Source organism: Gavialis gangeticus, unplaced genomic scaffold, assembly GCF_001723915.1.
Source record: "Gavialis gangeticus isolate Ggan-Ray unplaced genomic scaffold, GavGan_comp1, whole genome shotgun sequence".
Taxonomy (NCBI): domain Eukaryota; kingdom Metazoa; phylum Chordata; order Crocodylia; family Gavialidae; genus Gavialis; species Gavialis gangeticus.
In genome coordinates, this window is record NW_017729024.1 from 101,642,014 (window position 1) to 101,655,547 (window position 13,534).

General features: G+C 43.7%; 1 protein-coding gene across 1 annotated transcript in view; it reads right to left on the reverse strand.

The window, feature by feature from the left end:
* CUNH9orf85 (chromosome unknown C9orf85 homolog) overlaps positions 1 to 12,951 on the reverse strand; it is a 42,769-nt gene extending 29,818 nt beyond the window's left edge. Inside the window, exon 1 of the mRNA XM_019517464.1 lies at positions 12,813 to 12,951. Within this exon, the coding sequence (XP_019373009.1) occupies positions 12,813 to 12,914 (102 nt within the window). The 5' untranslated portion in view covers positions 12,915 to 12,951. The remainder of the gene's footprint in view (positions 1 to 12,812) is intronic.
* Between the last annotated feature and the right edge of the window lie 583 nt (positions 12,952 to 13,534).

The following is a 13,534-nucleotide window of genomic DNA, read 5'->3' on the forward strand; positions in this document are numbered from 1 at the left end:
CCTGTTGCAAGATACCCACAAGCCTACTCCTGCTCTTTGGTATCCTGCCAGTGCCTCCTGAATCATCCAAGTGTGGTGTTTTGCAGCAAACTCAAAGTAAAATTTAGCAATAACTAGAAGGGCTCAATTAGGCAGAAGCACAAGATAAAAAATGATGGGAGTGTTACCAGCTAGTTAGTATATGCACTATATACAGTTCATTAAAAATTTAGCCAACCAAAAAGTAATTCTCTTATCATCTAGCTTTTCTGATTTGTAATTCTAACCTGTCATGATGAAATGTTTCCGTTCTTTAGGTATGACGGGGAATATTTTAGCTAAACATATTCCATGCAAAGAATAAGGTCGCTGCTAAAACCAAAAAATTTTAGAGGCATGCCAGGCACTCTGACACTGCTGTCAGTTAAGGCCACATGGCAAGGTACATGAGGTAGCACAAAGCCTCAGGGTCAAGCTGGACTCCTCACTGTTCTTGGGCTTCAGTGCATGGCTCTTAGGTCAGCCATTTGCAACCTCAGAGTTATCCTATCAAGATTTGGGGTTGAATAAGATAACCACCTAAAGCTGCATATTCTTCAGCATAATTACCAAAGAAAGAAGTTAATAAGCAGTGAGGCAGAAATGAACACTGACGGCTGACTCTCACTTTCTAGATTGTTAGACTTCTGCAAGGCCATTCACAGACTAAAACCATCTCAATGACAATGTACCTATTCAGGAACCAAAGAAAGACTTTCAGTTTCCCTATAAGCACAACAAACTGACTTAGCATTCAAATTAAGCATTCCTAGCAGCACCCACAAGACATGCTGCCAAAGGAGATCAGGAGACTGAGCCCGAATTAACCATGTTTAAGTCCATGTTAAAAAAAAAAACAAAAAAAAACTTATCCGCATTATGGGTCAGTAATTGAGGGACAGCAGAAAAAGTGAAGCCAAGAAAGGGAAGAAGGAAAAGGAATGCTGGATTCCTCAAGCTCAGGGAAAATTAACGATGGTAAAAAGTCCCCATAGGTAGAATAAACTTCATTTTTGCACAAAGGAAACACTTAGTATGCCCAAAGGGAACCATAATTTTTATTATCTCCACCCTTTTTCCATATGAATGCACGTGTGGCCATAGTTTCATAGTTTCATAGTTTCTAGGGTTGGAAGGGACCTAAACAGATCATCAAGTCTGACCCCCTCCCCGGGCAGGAACGAGTGCCAGGGTCATATCACCCCAGCCAAATATCTATCCAGCCTCCTATTGAAGAACCCCAAGGTAGGAAGACTCCCAATGGAGCACCACCTCCCTTGGGAGCCCATTCCAGAGCCTGGCAGCCCTAACTGCAAAGTAACATCTCCTGGTGTCCAGCCTGAACCTGCTCTCAATCATTTTGTGGCCGAACTTGATGATCTGTTCAGGTCCCTTCCGAATCTAGAAACTATGAAACTATTGCCATATGTGCATTCATGTGGGAAAAGGGTGGAGATAATAAGAATGAAGGTTCCCTTTGGGCATACTAAGTGCTTCCTCTGTGCAAAAGTTAAGTTTATTCTACCTAGGGGGACTTTTTACCATCTTTAATTTTCTCTGAGCCTGAGGAAGGGCATGTGTGCCCAAAAGCTTCAGAAAGATTTTTTCTGTGTGATTTCTTAGTTGGTCTAATAAAAGGTATCATCTCTGTAGCAGGAGTTCTAGGGTTTTGCATTTATTTTGGTCTCAGACCAACACAGCTACCAAATACATTCTTTGTTACACAGCACTTCACCCTTACTTTTCTTGCATGCCACACATCCCTCAAAGAAGAGATGCACCTTGTTTTGGGAAGACATAATGAAGAAAGAGACTTTTCCAGGCTCTTATCTGCTACACCATGGGTGTAACATGGCAAAATGCTGGCCACAAAGGAGGAGTGGAGTTGGCCTGTCAGTATCACCCAAACCTCTAGCAGAATTACCATCTTAAGCCTGGCTGCGTACCTGTGTCAAACGATCTGGGAGGATTCTCCTAGGTTGGTTTCTTGGTAGAAAAATTTACTGAGAGGCCTGGACAGATATTCAAATGCCAAGCAGCTGCGCACCCATAGGGTCCCTGTGCACACATCTCAGCCTGTTCTACAGACAGATGATAGCAGTGCACAGGTCAGCCTTGATTCACTGGTCCAGACTGCCTTGAAGGCTATGTCCCTCTGAAGCACAATGAGGGGATTGTGAAAAGGCTTGGCTGGAGCAGTAGAGTCCAGCCTGAGTGATATACTATCTCCTTACACCTGCGGGAATGGGAGGACAGGCTGGAAGCAAAGCATGCTGAGATGCTGGATGTTGCAGCTCCTCTTAGAAAGGAAGAGTATAGCAGTTCACTCTCCCAGGATAAATTCTCAGAAACCATTTAACCCTGGTTGTTCCCAGGTTATGTTTCTCCTGGAACAGGCATTTTACTCTGGGAGAAAAATCCTGAATGTCTGTACATTCATGATTTCTACTGGGATGTTCCCAGGAAAAAATGAATGTCTACAAGTGGCCCCTGTCACAGCTGCTATCAAACGGGTAGCAGCTTTTGGCTGCTCAGGCAAAAGCTACTGTCAATTTAGCAGCAAACATGACAGGGTTAAAATTAAACATAGCCCTCAGGGTGCACTCCACCCTTCCCTTCTGGGCTGGGAAAGAAGCACAACCCATAGCAGCCATATTACAGCATCCTAATACTTTGATTCTGGTGCAGAAATCAGATTCCTCACTCAAGACACGCACTCCAACTTGAAGGCTGATTTTGGGGGGGAAAAGTGAGTATGATATGTCTGTAAACAAGGTATTTTTTTCAGGTTTAAGATGATGCTCTTCATTTTAAAAAGGGTACAACTAAGAGTCGTTGGCAGTTTATTTTGGTACTCTGCAAAAGGCTGATGATGGGCACACTGCAAATTCTTAAGATGTGTTGATCTCAAGTAGCTGGCTGAACTGCCAAAGGAATGGAATACTAGGAAATAAAAGTGTTACATTCTACACATCCATTTCGATGAGAGGGATTTCCTTTTAATTTCTCAATCAACCATGCATATGAAACCTGGTTCCCCAGAGAATGTCAGAAACAAAGATAATCAACAAATGAGACTACCACCTGTTCCAACCCTTTCTCTTATGCCAGTCTACAAGTGACCTCAGAGCTAACATCCTGTATTCTATAAAACTCCGAAAAGGCATGTTAAGAGCTCCCACACTTCATAACTAATGTAGTCATAGTGGCTTAAATAAAAAGATCTTTTAAATAAATAATCAACATGAAACAAAACTAAAATTTCACTTAAGAACCTGAAGACTCAAGATAAGGAGACACAAAGTCTGGTGGTTGGAGAGATAAAAACAACACTTGAGTAGAGATAAACTCTCATCAACATATAAACAGGAGACTGTAAGAATGAGACTGTATACAAAAACTACAATTACGTTATAATTATGTAATTCTCTAGAAAAGAAAGTGAGGATAGCAAATAGCAGAGGGGCTCAAGTAGGAAGCTCCAGTAATTTTACAAGTTAAATAAAGCACTTAAAACAAAGTGCTTACCTTTCAGACACACTTGGGGATGGAATCCTCTTGGCAACCTAAGTTTATGGCACATAAGTAGTATGTATTTGTCAGAATGAAAAGGTATCCCTTATTGCACTACTATTCAATGAAAAATCCGACACCAAATCAAACTGCACATTTTGAGAGCACAATTAGGTACAAGTTCTATAACAAGAAATTTAAGGCTGATATTTCAAGTGTTTCCATTCAGGCAACCCCCAAGCTAACTAACAAGCAGCTGGACTGGGGTCTTATTTAACAATGTATGGAAACTATGCATGGGCTAAAACAAATCAGAAATTCAAAAATAGGGAAATTATATTGTTAAGATATTAACAGTCTTCCCTTCAATAAATAAAATTGACCGTATACTTTTACTACACGGGTGTTATTCTGGCCAGGTTTGTCTGGGTATGTTGCCAATTTTGTCTTCTGATCTATATAATTCCTTTTTGTAGGTGGTAGGGAGGTCAGTTAATAATTGGACTGAATACATTTGAACAATGGGCGCACAGTGATCTTACTTTCCTTCCACTTGTATAATCAAGTTGTTCAATTAATAATTCATAAAGAACAAGATGGATTGATTTAAAACCAACAAGCAGGAAGCCTTTATTTGAATTAGGGATATCAAGAGACACAGGGCTGTTCTCTGTAGGCTGGACTTGATCTAGACACGCCCAATGCACCACAGCCAGCACATAGGACCAGTCTGACATAGGCACCTCATGCAGGGCATAAACAGGGCCAGCTTTGTGTGCTGCATGCAGCATGTGCTGGCCATGGTCTGGGGCATGTGGAGCTAGTGTGGGCTGGCCCTGGTGCCTGTGGGCCCTGATCTGGACCAGTCCCAGAGCCAGCATGCATGGACAGTCTGGCGAAGTACTGCAATACATGCCAGGGAATGCATGGAACTGAGACGGAACATGCATTGAATAAGATGGAAAGACAGGGTGACAAATGAGGAAGTGTTAAAGTATGTTGGTATGGCATTCATGGGAACTCTGTTTAGTAAGAAAAGACTTGGGTGGCTTGGTCATGTCAAGCAAATGCCAGATCACAGGATCCCAAAGCATGTGCTGTACTCTGAAGCTTGCAAAGGGTCTAGAAAGAAAGGCAGACCACTACTCAAGTTTTGAGATGCTTGCAAAGATGACTTAGCATCCTTTGGAATCCCGTTGGATGATTGGGAAAGGAGTGCAGAATGCTGCTCTGATTGGTGGAGTCAGCTTGCAGATGTAGCGAGGCACTGCGAGGAGGAATGGATCATGTTTTGTGATGACCAGCATCAGAGAAGGAAAGAATCTGTTGCTTGGATTCAGAGCATTGCTACACGGGTGTGCTCTACCTGTGGGTGGGACTGTCACTCACACGTTGGCCTCAGCAGCCAAAGAACACTTTGGAGCATATACCACACTCTGTAAAGAGCAACGGTGCCAACTAAATTGATTGGTCTGAGACCCATAAGCCAGATGCTACGACTCCAGGGCTGGATATATGACACCAGCGCATTAAATAACTGATTTTAATTTTGTTCCATATTTGTACTTTTTAATCATTTCCATAAATGAACCTACATTCTCAGCAGTTGGTATTTATTATATATAACACATTGAACTGCACATCAATATTGCTTTTATAACAATATGCAGCATTTCCACCCCCCAAAATGGCTTTCCGTGCAAAATGCTGCTTTTCTGACTGATCAGAGTGAATGTCTCCAGCATAAAAAAAATCCTGAGTTTTTCTTTTTTCTTCCCCGTCATGTCTGTAATTCCTCTCTCCTGCTTTCCTTTTTGCCACGCTTTCCCCTTATGTTAATAGAACTCTTATGTTAATAATATTACTACTTCTTTTCCGCAAATAATGTATCAGATAATTTGCAATATATTAAGACACAATAAACCTTATGGGTTATTCTGTAAGCACATATTAAATGTATGCTGTATATATGCTCAAACTGTCAAGCCAAATGTTTTGCTAGAAATGGCAACCTCTGTAATATGCAAGTAATCCAGTATTAAGTTGTCTAGCCACCTGTCATCAACAGCTCAGAATTAATTAAAACATAAAACACATGCAGTAAGCCTACTAACTCAGCACCTAAAATAATTTCTTGCTCAAGCTGGCAATAAAGCAGTCAAAGCAAGCTATCATGATATATTTCAAAGAGCCCTTGCAAGGTTTCCATGAGAAAGTTAAGTTTCTGGCTTTGTGTATTTATTAATATGTTATATGAAAAACAGAATTGTACCACTGAAGACCTCTTAGTGGACCTATTTTTTATGTATGAATATCATTTCAATGCCATCCATAACAAACTTCCCTATTAATCACCAGTATTACAGATAATTGTGACATTGATTGTACTAAAGTCCACACATATACTGAAGGCAACATTTCTGATTAATCACCTTTCCCAGGAAAAATAAAAACAAACAATTATGCATTTAAAGTCCAGAATACCAATACAAGCCAATTGAGACAGAAGAATTCTGACCTCTTAGTTCAAGATATGAAACTAAAAATCTATGTACTAAAGGATAATTGCATGCTGGGGCACTGAGGAAGCACTTCAGTCAATCTATGGGAACACCAAAATAACTTCAGCTACTTATCCATCAAATCCAAGGCAAATTCTATTTTATAGACTGCAGTTGCTTCATTTGCACCTACAGTGAAATAGCCGTAAACATTATGATACAGTTCTAAATGTCTTCTTGACAACTACATGATATAAATCCAGGTCTACATCATTTCAAAAAGAAAATAAATTTATCCCAGGCTTTAACCCAACCAGAACTGAAACATTTTTCTACAACAGCTTTGAAGGAGTGCCTATTATGAAGATCTGTAAATGTGTACTATTTATCATAGGCAAGCCTAAGATTAACTGCCTCTTTCAAATCAACACTGAAACCCAAAATAGTACATACAGCTTGCAAGGTAATCTTCAGCCTTTAACTACACAGAATTGTTCAACTTGTTCCATCACTAAAATGGAACTACAAGCCAGACATTGTTCTAACTCCATTCCATCCACACAGAGGAAGACCTAAACCTAAGTGCAAATGCCCTTTATGGGTAAGTCCAGACAAGTGTGGTTGTGTGGTATGTGGCACTGCAAACATGTTTGAAGTGCCACATACCGCAGTCTTGAGTCCTCTGCACTTCAAGGGCACACTGCCTAAGCATGCACTGCTCCTTTTTTTTGACCCCTGGATATCTCTCAGGGGTTATCCAGGGCTCATAAAGAAACCACAGAAAAAACCCCCAAAGCAGTGTGCGCTCGGGCAGCAAGTGCCACTAAAAAGCAGAGCTGGACCACTCGGAGCTGTGATGCGGCTGATGGCTAGGCTTCACCTGGCAGGATCACTGTGGCTGCAGCTCTGGGAGGTCCCCCAGCCCCCAGGTAAGGCTGCTGGGGCCAGAACAGCACTGGCCCCAGCCTCCCCCATGCTACCCAGGCCAACTTGCTGCGTGCCAAAGCGCGCATGGCACGGGCACACCCCAGGAACAAGAAACGGTGGCTCAAGGTGCGTCACCACTACTTGTCCCTGGGGAACAAAACATCCATGTACTGTCAGGACAAGCCCTATGTGTGTAGTGACAGGACCCTCAGAATATAAGTTTAAAAGAGCCCATGACGGAAACCATTTCCTCCCTCTCCTCCCATGCCCCATTTTTTCCAAAGCATATGAACTAATCAAGTCTGGATGCTAGTCCAATACTAGCCCACAACTCCAAGGCTAGGGACAGAAGTTATACATAAACCAATTTAAATCATCAGAAACTGGTTTAAGCCTGTAACAGAACAGACATTTAGTGCACATAAAGCAGTTTCAAAATGGCTGAAACTGGTTAAAAATAAACCTGGTTGAATACAGTATCAGACTTAACTGATTTGGGTGAAACTGGTTTATGAAAATTCTGTCCCAGACCTCTTCCTGGTTCAAGTTAAATCACAGTCCCCCAGCACCCCAGCGTGCTCTGCAGCCCTGGGCTGTGCTGTCTGCTCCAGCAGAGAAGGGTTAGGGGAGCAAAAACTGCTCCCTCCGGCAAACCCTGGCTGAGGTCTGGGGCAGGGAGGGTGGTTAAGCTTCTATTTCCCTAAGTAAATAGCTGCCCTGCCCTGCTAAAAACTTACTGCTGGCTGCAACCATGGACTACAAATCCCACAGGCACCTAGAAGCTGGAAGAGGAAGTGATGAGTGACCCTACAGAGTCCTGCTGCTGTAATTCTGGACTGCAAATCCCAGAGACCTTGGGGGCAGAAGGAAGTGGAAATGAACACACAGCCTATGCTGGCTACATGCCAAAGAGCTGTGCTCTAGTGCACCCCAGTTTTTGCATTTCCTGAATCAAAAGTGAATGTCTGTCCAGTTGTTTAATCTCAGTTTAATGTCAATTTAATCTCTGCACCTTAGATTAACTTGCAAAGACTAAACTGATTCAGCCTCGGGCTTTTTGACTGTCTGTATTTAGCCCAATTGAACTGTACTTTGGACTACCTCCTCCCTTCTGAACTGGAAGTCATGTAGACCAACTCTGAACTTTAACGCTATTTATGCCAGCTCCACTCCAGTGGGCCTTCCACAATATTTTAATGAAAGTGCTGTCCAAATAATTTTAGTCATTGCTACTAAGTAGCTGAAAGCTGACACAAACCCTTTGAAAATGGAGGGGTGATATTAGGAACACACATCATTTGGAGACATTTATTCAAAATTATTTTTTCTCTTTTTTGTTAAAACTAGGGGACAGAAAGAAATCAACTGGCTGCCTCTGAATCATTCTGTGGTTTTCAGACTGAATTCTTTAATGGCAGTCTCATTGAGATAGATTTAGAAGTTCTTTCTGCCAAATGCTGTTTGCTTTCATCTTCAGAACTGTCTGCATTAATTATAAGCAACTCCATTTAGAAGGGTACATATTGTTCTTATGTCACTGCGCACTATATTAGATGCGAGGGAGTAAGCCTGCACCTGCAAATGAATTCAAAGGGCTCAGTGTAAAAGTCTGCTAAGAAATATTGAATATCATACCAGAAGTCCAGATCAGCATATGGATCATTGTGGATGCAGTTACATAGGTCTGGCACAAAGTGGACTTTGCAATATGAATGTTCCACCTAGACTTAACAACCCCAGGATAACTTGGAAATAAAGGTGCACACAGAGGGAGGACAGAAGATCTTTTAGTACATCCTGACATTTATCAAATCTGGGTATTGTAAGACTGATGTTGGAATTCCAGAGGCAGAGAAATGCCTCACAGAGAAAATGCCCAGCTGGCAACCATTTCCTCTAACTCAGGGGACCCTTTGCTCTGTTTCTTCCACTTCTTTCGTGCATAGATAGAGGCAGCAAAATCATTAATTTAACTCATTCAGAATCTAGCTTGAAGTCAGTGCAGCCCATGGAACAGTGGCAGTGTGACTTAAGTGGCAATTGCAGTGCCTATCAGTCTTAGTTTCCAAATGATCTTAAGTTTTAAATCCATGATACTACAATAGTCAAGGTGACAAAGGCATGAAAGCAGAAAGGAAATTCTTCTTGCTCAGCATTCACAAAAAGACCTTCTCTGTTGTTTTCACCTGAAACGTACGTATCCATTAGATTCCTAAACTGCAAGCTTGAATAAGTAACTGGTCTACTCCTTCAATCAAGATGGCACCATCATTTCTGTCTGATTAGTACTGCCTTGGAATAAATCACAAATATCTAGCTATCATCCAAGCCCCTAAGTAATTCAGAGACAAAACACTCATTTGAGCCAATCAGGACAGACAAGATGGGAATGGAGAACTCGGCACTAGCAGCATAATCTGAATGTGGTGCAGACAACTTTCCCAAAATCATCAATTTACCTCATAATTAGAAAAAAAAAGAAATGGAAAAGCAGTCATGTCCTTTACTTTTTTTTAACCACATCAGCACAGACAGCTCATTTAAAGACACTTAGCTATAGCTCTGATCCTGCAGTTTTGATGTACAGACTACTGCAGCCCCACAAAGATTTCAACAACATCTTCACAGGCACAATGGATCACAGACCCACTGGACCACAGACCCACAAGTATCCAGTATATTGCAGGACTAGCACATATGGTGCTGAAAACCAGAGAAGGTTAGAAGCAGGAAATGATTAAAGTAGGGCTCAGACTGGATCTGGAAAATGTGTTTTATTCAGAATATTTAAATCATAGCCATTTACTAAATTATTTGTACAACCTCACACAACAGGTCCCTAGGCTGACCAGGTTCTAGACAATATCAGAATATAAGAGATAAATAAAAATAGACCAAAATTTACATATTGACAGAAGACCATACAATAAAAAGGTTGCATATTGTAGGAAGAGGTCAACTTAAAAAAAAAACACCACCATGTTTTGTACAGTTATTCCACTTGGACTAGATGATGCCTTGAATCACAATTTGTCAGTTTCCAATAACAAGATGTCTTTGGCCCAAATTCAAATACAAATCAACTTAAAAAGTTATTTCCCCCTACAAATAGCCCAATTACACCACCGTACTCCAGCCCTCCCAAACAATTCAAGAAAAATGCTTTGCTGAAATAAAAAGGAGTGGAATGCTTTACAATACATTGCAACTTGGATAATGCCAGTATGCAGGCTGGATCTCAACTATATGTAAAAAATCAAAATTTTGAGGAAGATGAAATACTGTTTAACTACTCTGGATGTCTAAATCACATTTGACAAGAGTTAAATAATCCCTAAACTAGTGAGTGATTGTCAACCACAGGGCCATGGCACCTTGGGGTGCCTTGAGATCCTTTCAAGCTTGCTGTGAGGTGCCACGCAATGTCAGCACTGTTAAGTGTTCAAACAAGATTCACACAATAAACCTAGAGGTTCGATGTTACAAACACCTCACCTGCTGTAGTCTGAATTCTCTGAAATACAAGAATTGCTCTATTCTTTTTCTGTATCCAAAAAAATGAGTGAAAATTAAAAGTTGGCATTTTCCAAGAGGTGACTTAAGTCTTAAGGTTAAGAACCACTACCCTATACATCACAGTTGAACTGAAATGATTATTTTGATGACAGAAAAAAGGCCTAATGATACCCAAACGCTGTTGCTACTTTGGAATTTCTTTTTTAAGACACCCTAGGATTCTTGGTGTTCTGGACAAGCTGAAAAACGTATACCTGTGTCATATCTCCTAGAGAGTCACACATGAGTAGTGTTTTACGCCCTAGGTAAGCAACCTGATCCACCTGCAAAACTTGTCCGGCAACCTATTAAATATCGCTCCTGTTTTATTACCTTAGTTTATCATCCTGCTTTTCTCTGTTACCTTCGCAAAGCCAAGTCAAGGAATACTGACAAGATTACGATGATTATGAAGATTATTAAAACACTTTTACAACTCTAGTCTTTTAACTATTTATACTATTAATTTGCTTTTCATACTTTTTAATATAGAAAAGACTAAGCGGTTTCCTTCTTGGCTTGATTCAGCTACACATTTTAGTTCTCTCTCTCATACAAAAATGTCCTTTCATCACTCCACCAAGGACGTTAAACTCTCCCAAAATATTTCTTCTTCAGGTGTGATTGTAGGAAATATATCCAACTGTGGCAATGGAGTTTTATTTATTAGTAAAGAATATTGCTTCAATGTTTGTTACCTTGTATCACTGGATTTTTTTTTTTAGCACAGACTCAGACAAAAGACTTGAAAAAGTTGCAGTAACCTGAGCTATGAACAGGTACGTCAAAAACCTGCGGGCCCCACATGCTTGTAAACGCTGAGGTGAACTCACTCATTTGCTTCGCTTTTCCCTTTCAGTTTTGAGTCTTTCAGAATATGGTCTTTAAACTTAAAGGGAAGAGAGACAAACAAGCAGGAATGCATGCTACCTTGGACAGTTACTCATCCAAATGACACTTGAGGGGTTCTTAGCATTTGATGACACAAAGAGTGTAACCTTTTAAATGCTTTATAATTGCACTGAAATTGTAAGAGTGACACCCCAAGCACCTTCAGCTTGGGTCATAGATGATGATGATGATATTATGGCATGAGACGAAGAGTCAACACATCTAAAATTACCCTGGGGCTCAGTCACTCACTGACCGCAAACTAGTCCTTTGAATGAGCCTTAGCCAAAGTTGTCCAGCTAGTAGGGTAGTGCTTCCCAAACTTCTCCTCAACATGACTTAATATATGGCCCCATTTCCTCAGTCTGACCCCTCACTCCCAACCCAAAGCCCCCCCCCCCACTTCCGCGACCCCATCTGCTGATGTTGCGACCCCATTTGGGGTTGGGACCCACAGTTTGGGTAGCAGAGGCACTGTAGAAGGCAGGGTAAACATGTACCTTACAGATTAATATTGATATAGAGAAAGCAAGAGCTTCAGCTTTTGTGAACTTGAGCTCACTTTCTCAGAGGTGCTCGAGTTCCCACAGCCCCAGCACCTCCAGCAGTGCCTGTTGGACATTCACACGGAAGCTGGACAGAAACCAGCCAAGTTCACCAGCAGTGAGAGCCTGTCGGCAGTTATGGTAGCCGCCGAAGCCACTGGTGATGCGTAGGGGGTGCATGCGCACAACCTGCGATTGGCCACCACCACCATGGCCTGCAGTGCCTGTGGGCACTTGCCACTTGCCACCACCCCCCCACGCCTGCTGCCAGCACTGCTGCGGCTGCCTGTGGGATCTCCCCATTTGCCGCCACCATCTGTGGTCAGTTGCCGTGCCCCCCCCCAGCCTCCAAGGGCCCGCGTAGTTCATGGCCGAGGCAGTTCCAGCACGCGGCCTTTCCTTCACACGTGCAACAGGCTCTGCATAGGGTGCAGTTTGCCAGTGAACAGTGTGATCCTCCCTTTGTGTGTGTGGCCAGTCTCTGTTTATTGCACGCTTCCCTAGCCAGCTGCACAATAAATGTACCATGTGATGGGGAACCATCACCAAACTTACGAATTTTCATAAAATTGATGACATTTCACAACGATGAAATTTTCCTTTGCACCTAGGGGACATTTTACAACCTTTGCTTTCTCCTCTGCCTGAAGAAGGGCGTGTGCCCAAAGCTTGCAAATAAAGATACTGTTTTGCAAGTATCTAAGTCTGATAAAAGATCGCGCCTCTGCCAACAGTTCTGGTGCCTTTCGCTGCGGCTACAACCTGGATCCCTGCAACAGGGAATTCGGGGGCGCACGGCTCCCAGGCCCCGACCACCGTGACAGGCGTGGTGCGATGACCCCCGCCCCGCCCCGGGCCGCACCTTGCACTGCGCGCTCGCGCCGTACTTGTCGTTGCGGAAGGCGCCGGCGTTCTGGTGGCGCTGCGGCCGCGTGCGCGCCACGTTCCCCCGCTGCGAGCTCATGCCACCACCTTGCAACCCCTGACCCCGGAACTTCTTCACAACCCCCACTCCCCTTTCTCTTCCCCGACTCTTCTTTCCCCCCCTGGCACTCCCGCCCAAACTGCCCCGGCAAATGATTCGCTACGGCTCCAAAGGCAGCTGCGCCCTCCCATTGGTCGCTGCCTCACGTCCATCAAGCTGTTCTGTCCAACTGGGCTTGGCGCCCCTGCCGGATTCTCCTCTCCGTCCCCGCCCCCCCAACTCCCAGGCGTCTCATTGGTGCACGGGGCTGGCTGGGCATTGATTGGTGCGCAGCGGCCGGCAGCCAGGCCCTCGAGCGCCTTGTGCCCGCCCCCTCCCCCCTTCTGCCCCCCCGACAGCCCCTCTGCCGCGAGTCGGCTCAGTGCAGCCCGGTGTGGACGAAGTCCGGCGCAGGCCGCGCGGAAAAGCAGTTCGTCTGGCCGTTCCCCCGTACCGCCGCGTTCGCACGCGCCCCTTCCTCCCCGCGGCAGTTGAGGCTCGCAAGGGACCGGGCGCTGGGCTCGCGCCGCAGGGCCCGGGGCCAGAGCCGGGGCTGGGGCCCGGGCAGGTGCTCCACCCCCACCGGGCTTCGCCCTCGGCGCAGGCGCAGTGGCCGTCGC